The 6,726-nt window shown below is 37.5% G+C and overlaps 1 protein-coding gene across 1 annotated transcript; it reads right to left on the reverse strand.

Moving 5' to 3' along the window:
* Positions 1–1,552: 1,552 nt before the first annotated feature.
* Positions 1,553–6,491, reverse strand: LOC121249837 (phosphoglycerate mutase-like protein 4). Its single transcript, XM_041148654.1, has 7 exons — positions 6,119–6,491; positions 5,937–6,015; positions 5,462–5,512; positions 5,227–5,337; positions 3,873–4,004; positions 2,475–2,550; positions 1,553–2,147 (listed from the first exon to the last, which is right to left on the reverse strand). Exons 1-7 carry the CDS (start codon positions 6,334–6,336, stop codon positions 1,924–1,926), a joined length of 891 nt encoding a protein of 296 aa, XP_041004588.1. The 5' UTR covers positions 6,337–6,491; the 3' UTR covers positions 1,553–1,923.
* Positions 6,492–6,726: the final 235 nt, after the last annotated feature.

A 6,726-nucleotide genomic window follows, 5' to 3' on the forward strand; every position in this document is an offset into this window, starting at 1 on the left:
GTCTCTTGTCTTGCCAATCCCCCATCCACCAAAGTCGAGTCCCTAGATTCGCTGTGGGGTAAGGCCAAGTCTCTTGACTGACCAACCCCCCGTCCAACAAAGCCGAGTCCCTAGATTCGCCACGGGGTCCAGGTCAGGCTTCAAATCCCAAGCCCTTGACTAGCCCAGACTTGAGATCAAAGAAGTCGAGTCCCTAGACTCGCTGCGGGGTAAGGCCAAGTCTCTTGAGTTGCCGACCTCCCGTTTAACAAAGCTGAGTCCCTAGACTCGCAATGAAGTCGAGTCCCTAGATTTGCTGCGGGGTCCAGGTCGGGCTCCGAATCCCAAGCCCTTGACAAAGCCCGACTCGCGATCAAAGAAGTAGAGTCCCTAGACTCACTGTGGGGTAAGGCCAAGTCTTTTGACTTGCCGACCCTCCGTCCAACAAAGTTGAGTCCCTATATTTGCCGCGGGGTCTAGGTCGGGCTCCGAGTCTCGAGCCCTCGACAATGCCTGACTTGCGATCAAAGAAGTCGAGTCTTTAGACTTGCTACGGGGAAAGACCAAGTCTCTCGACTGGCCGACCCCTCGCCCAACAAAGCCGTGTCCTAATACCCGCAAGAAATCGCAAGAAGACACAGAGCCCTTTACTGGCTGCAGGGAAAGGCCAAGTCCCAGGACTTGGTACTAACCCGAACCCTCACAATCAGATATGATTTTTTCAGATCTAAAACAAAGTCACCTTTTGATTTTGTAGATAATTGAGTTGAAAATTGAAATATATTATCGTTTTCTTTTGTATGAGTTATGTAAAACTAAATATATACTAGTTGTATGTTCAATGGCTCTAGGCATTGAATGATTTGGGTGATCTACTTCCAAACTAAGTGGATAAAACATAACCTATCAATCTTGGAACAAACCATTTGCACATTATACCAATAGTGTCTAGGAACACGCTTGTACACTCATCTCTACAAGAGAAAGTGACATGCAATGATGACACAACTTGGGAAGATGGCCAAAAGGGGGAAAAAAAATCGAATTTGAGTTTGGGTCCAATGGCTCGGATAAAGGTTGACTCAAGTAATCTTGAATATAAATCATGAACATGGTGATCCGTATGATCCCAATATATGGCGAGAGAGACAGGAGGCTTACCAGGATCTGCTTGACGGAAGCCTTGCATCAACTTTACTATTCCCGAACACAAGCAACAAAGACGAGAAACTAGAGAGCGAAATCATACTGATTGCTACTACTTAGCTTCCCTGAAAGACAATATTTCAGAAATTTGAACAAGCATCCAATTTAAGAAACAATTCCAGTATGTATCACAACTCCGATCCGATGCTGGATGTGCAAACACTTTAGAGTCTCATCTTATGCTTGAATTGCTACCATGTTGAGCTGGTGCTGAGTCATGGGGCATGACTTCATACCATATAGATGTATAACAGGCCTATAGATCCTTCCCTTTCAATCTATTTTTCTTGCATCTGATAAACTGCAATCGCCATGCCAACTTTAAGCATAAAGTCAATGTTACAAATTCACAACTGCATAAATCATGTTTTGATACAAACTTGATTAAAAATTTCCATAGCAGAAAGATAAATCATCATTACATCATTATTTAGTAGTTCTGAGTATATCTTAACAACAGTAATGACAGAAATATACTTTTCATATGAAAATATAGTAATCAGAAGTAAATATATACTTTTTTTGATAAGTAAATATATACTTAACAATGATAATCCCAATTCTGGGTATATTTGGGGCAAAAAATCCCCGTTGCTTGAGCATTCAATAATGGCAGGTAGTTCTTAGTTCCTTGTAGAAGTATAGCTCAATGCTGCTTGGAAATAGTTGCTTTCAATCTTAGTCATAGCCATGCTTGAAATATAGGTGACCGCAAAATGATAGCACACTATGCACGAACTAACCAGAAGTTCTGTCCCCACCAAAACCCGACTCCAGAAATCCTGTTTTGTCGAGATGACTAACATCACCCCACAATTTTATGGTCCACTCATCCTTGTCTGACAAGCGAAAGATGTTGATGGATGTATTCAGTACCTTCCCTCGAGGCCTTCCATTTGGACAAGCTCGCTTGTAAAGTGTTCTGATAACTCCCCCATGAGTAACCACGATCACTCGTTCTCCTACATTAAGAAAAGCAGTTTACAACTGGTCTTTCTTAACTTTCAGTGTCTTATACTTGAATACAGCCCCAATGATTTTGAAGCTCTATTGGCCTCCCCCAGTCAAACTCAAGTAAGTAGTGGGAGTTCAAATCAACCATGCTATGGTTAAGGTAATTGTAGATGTAGAGTTTGTGTGCACAGCATTGCACTTAAATACAGTAACCAAAAAATGAACAAGGGCAAGGAACATGTAATGAAAATAATGACAACATAACCTTTAAAACTTCTGTAAATTTCATATGGAAACATAATAAGTAGAGACGAACTTAATGACATGCAAAATACCTTTATGCTTTTTACCAATTCTCTCTAATGATGATGTGCAACGCTCATAAAGTTGATCAAGACTTTCTCCACCACCCTGTATTATAATGGAGAGGGATTGAGTGCAATAACTTCAGTTTTTCCCAAAACTAAATTTTCACGCACATTCAATGTCACTAATTAATTTTATTTTATTTCTCTAAGCATTTCATTATTTGTCCTAGCACATGCCATACAACATTAATAGTCAGGGTTGAATAGAGAATCTCAATCGTAAGGATTACATTACTAATAAGAAAAATGTTTACACAATCAGCCAAAAAGTTATGCTTTCTACTAGTATTCTAGATATATCAGGACTCCAAATCTTTGGTGAAACTCCCCTCTGCTCTCCCTCCAAATGTGGAAGAGGACCCGACTAGTTAGATAAGTATTAATAGGCAAGAGAGAGGAGGGTTATGTGAGTCCCAATTCTTGTTTCTTGCATTGGAAGATTCTCATGTTCAATCAGTCCTAGGAAGTTAAAGTTGACAAACAAATCCCAGCTTGAGGTCTAAAGCATAAATGATCCCAATAATACTTGGCCACAAATTTGTATCGCACAAATCTCAAGCTGATTCTACTGACCTGATCCAGCCAAGATATATGGCTTCGTTTGTTTTCGCAAATAAGATGAGATGAGTTGAGATGAAAGTTGAAAGTTGTATAAAATATTGTTAGAATATATATATTTTAATATTACTTTTGTTTTGGGATTTGAAAAAATTGAATTGTTTATTTTATTTTGGGCGAGAATTTGGAAAAGTTGTAATAATTAGATGAGATGAGATGAGTTGAGAATAATTGTGAAAACAAACAAGGCTGATTGCCCACCAGTTTCCCTTTGAACCCAAGTCATCGGACTGATCATGCTTAACAGTTAAGAAATATCCAGCATTCTAAACACAATATCAGAAATGCCTCCAGCTGCCTAATCTGTGATAGATTTTGCGATTTTAATGAGCATGAGAAACATTAATATTCTTTTATGAAGAGGAAGTCTGGAGACCATGAAAACAAAACATGTCTTTTAATCGGTTAATTTTCTGGACCCACATCACATAGATCAAGTAAATCATTGGCTTTTACACCAATGGGACGTGGCACCCAGAAATTTTTCTCATCCAAAGGTTCAAGCCTTAGACCTGGGGGGTGCACATCCCAAGAACAAGGCCCTTAACTCTGGAGACAACCCCTAGGAGTAAGAAATATTAATACTAAGGATGCATATGGATATATGTATGTAGTTTCATCCACATTGTGTTGGTAGGTCAAAATTCAAGCTCTGATTTTCTGCTGAAAGGGACCAGTTAGGACTAGACTGACCCATTCTCCACAAGGTAGTGCAGTGCAACTCTAAAGTACAAACAGAGTGCTTACTGGAATTTCCTGATCTGTCCTTTGATTTAGAAAAGCCTGGTAAGCCTTAGGACTTAGTTTTGCAGCTTCACGTAGTACAAGGCCTTGAAGATCCCCCAAGTGTCTTTCCCGTAGGTCAGGTTTTTTAACAACCTGAAATTAAAATTCAATGAATGTGAAACTCTATTTTCCAAATTCCAATCACTTAAGTCACTTTAAAAGCATATTCCTCGAGAACTAGGTCATTGATGATCTCACAATGCATAATTTTATGTGTCATATCATGGAAATTGCCAGACTCCACAAAATGTGCAATATTTTAATTATCTACTGATAAATGAAAGAGAGAGAAAACAAAAAATTGAGAGAGTATAACATATAACCATACCTTTTTTTCCACCAGATGGAGTCCATACAATGGAAGGTTACTGATAATTTAATCTACACCCATATAGGCGTGGTTTTCAACCAGGTCACTCTTAGAAACACCGAGAGACTTTATCAGCAAAACTATTTGACACTACTAGCTACACAAAATCGATTATTGAGTCTAATATTACAAAAGATATCTATTGCAGTTTACATCAATCTCTTATTTACCATCAATTACCATTTACCTTTAATTTGAAACACTTTTATTCCTATAAAAAGCCTCATATAAAAATTTCTATAGCTGGGTAATGAGTTGATTGAGGCAATCATTTAACCACCCATGGAATCAGTATCATATTCTAGACAAAATTCATCTAAATACCTTTAATAAGAAAGACTTCCCCTATAAAGGGAAAATATCTATTAGACATTATACTCGGCCAAATTAAAAACAAAAAAAATACTCATATGGATTAGGAGACCCAAATTACTACAAAAGGATGAGTAGTTAGAAGAGATGGTTCAAGGACTACCCTGGTTGTTATCGTGTGGTTCAAGTCTGATATGCCAATAAAGAAAGTCATCATTATATTATAGCAAACAATAAGACCCAACATACAGCACAACAGTAGAAATGAGACCATCCTCAAGAAGTTGATGAAAGATGTTTAGTTGGGTTGATTATCAAAACCATGATTCTACGAGTTAGAGTTTAAACCATGGAGCGCCCCAAATAGTTTACCGAGAAAATTTAGTTCAGTTGATCATCAAAACATCATTATTTCATGCTGCTTTCTTTAGGCCTCTGCGTGTGTGGTACAAAATAATACTTTCCAAAGTAAAATTGATTAGGTCAAAGAAAAATGACTTCAAAGTGATTACTCTATACACAACTATAATCAAAGATTCACAATTGAACCAGCACAATCATCTCCTCACATCTGTTCTATTAATTAAAATGAAATGATATGAATTTTCAAGAAAGTAATTTCTCGATGCTTACCTCTAGCCCACCACAGCTGGCCGCAATTATCTGTGCAGTTTCGAGAGCTCGTTTGAAGTCAGAAGAGTATACAACAGAGATGCTAGGCTCCCTGGATAGTCTGTCAGCCACCTTTAAGAAAAAGAAGATTAAGTTGTAAGGTTGAAGCAAAACAGAGAACCTTCCACAAGGCTCATAACCATCTTGGTTTTTGAGGCGAAACCAAGGCGCGTAAAATCTATAGGTGATAACTTACAGCAGCTGCTTGTTGTCTTCCAGCATCATTTAGTTCAACATCCAGATGTCCCTGTTTAGATATGCGTTGCTTGTAAAAGTAGAAATATTGGAACAAGTGAAGCAAAAACCATATAAATATAAATATATATATATATATTATAAATATATATTATAAATATAGGATTGATAAGAAAACCATATAACAATCATAGGGTGATGAAATGGGATTTGTAGGATTATGATCTATTTCCTATATAAATGCCATTTGAATTTGTAAAGTTTTGAAACTAAAACACAAATATTGATCTTGAAATACGAAAGAACGCAACTTTTATAGAACACAGAACAATAATAAATTTGTATTTTATTTTAATAAAAAGCGGCGCATACCCGTGCTCATACAAATAGAAAATAAACCAATTAACAGGCGCCTTTTCAAAACTCAACCAAGCCAGTTTTCTACACCTTGAACTCCGAAAAGAAGAAAGAAGGACCTGAATTCTTCCATCGGCATTCCAGTCTGTTTCACCGTGACGCACCACAATTATCTCGGCATTAGTTGGATTTACGACGCTGCAAAGGACCAAAACTTTAATGTTAAAGCTAAAAAAAATGACAAAGATAGGGAAAAAAACAATCTTCTAATCGAAGGATGAAAATGGGGGTCGGATCGGACCTAGAATCGACATCGGCCATGTAGGAATTGGCCGTTCTTGGTTGGTGATTTGTGCGACGACGAGTGAAGGTTAAGCTGCGTGCACCGTTAAATCCGAGAGAGATTTTACTTACGGGAAATGTCAAGTTTGGAGGTGGGGGTTGTATTGGCTGTGAAGAAGTAAATGGAGAAGACAGGAGTGGCGGAGTTGCAGTGCGCCAGATGCGCAGTACGATCATAACTTCCAATTCATCTGAATCTCAGCCGAGAGATTTTAGAACCAGAATCTGCTTCCGTTACGTCTCCGACTACGAGGAGTTCAACATCGTTGGGCCGTGGCCTGGGAGTTCTCTGCACAATGTTTGTGCCCACTCCATAGGACCATCGGCATCTCAAAATTTTGTCAACAGAAAAATATTTTATTAAATTTTAGAAAATGAAAGATAAAAAAATTAAATAAAAAAATTAGAAAGTTAAAAAACTATTTGAGTATAATTTTTAATATTAGTTTTGTTTTTAGAGTTATAAAATTTATATTGATTTTTATGTTTTATTTTGAAATTTGTAAAAATTGCATTACTTTTTGTGTTTGAATAATGATTATATAATAATGAAACGGAAAATTTAAA

The sequence above is a fragment of the Juglans microcarpa x Juglans regia genome, chromosome 1D, assembly GCF_004785595.1.
Source record: "Juglans microcarpa x Juglans regia isolate MS1-56 chromosome 1D, Jm3101_v1.0, whole genome shotgun sequence".
NCBI classification, from domain to species: Eukaryota; Viridiplantae; Streptophyta; class Magnoliopsida; order Fagales; family Juglandaceae; genus Juglans; species Juglans microcarpa x Juglans regia.

Coding starts and splice junctions, on each gene's coding strand:
- LOC121249837 (XM_041148654.1), bottom strand. CDS start 6,336: ATGATCGTACTGCGCATCTGGCGCACTGCAACTCCGCCACTCCTGTCT. Junction 5,513..5,936: donor ATGCCGATGGAAGAATTCAG/GTCCTTCTTTCT, acceptor ATATCTAAACAG/GGACATCTGGATGTTGAACT. Junction 2,148..2,474: donor AATTGGTAAAAAGCATAAAG/GTATTTTGCATG, acceptor TTCTTAATGTAG/GAGAACGAGTGATCGTGGTT.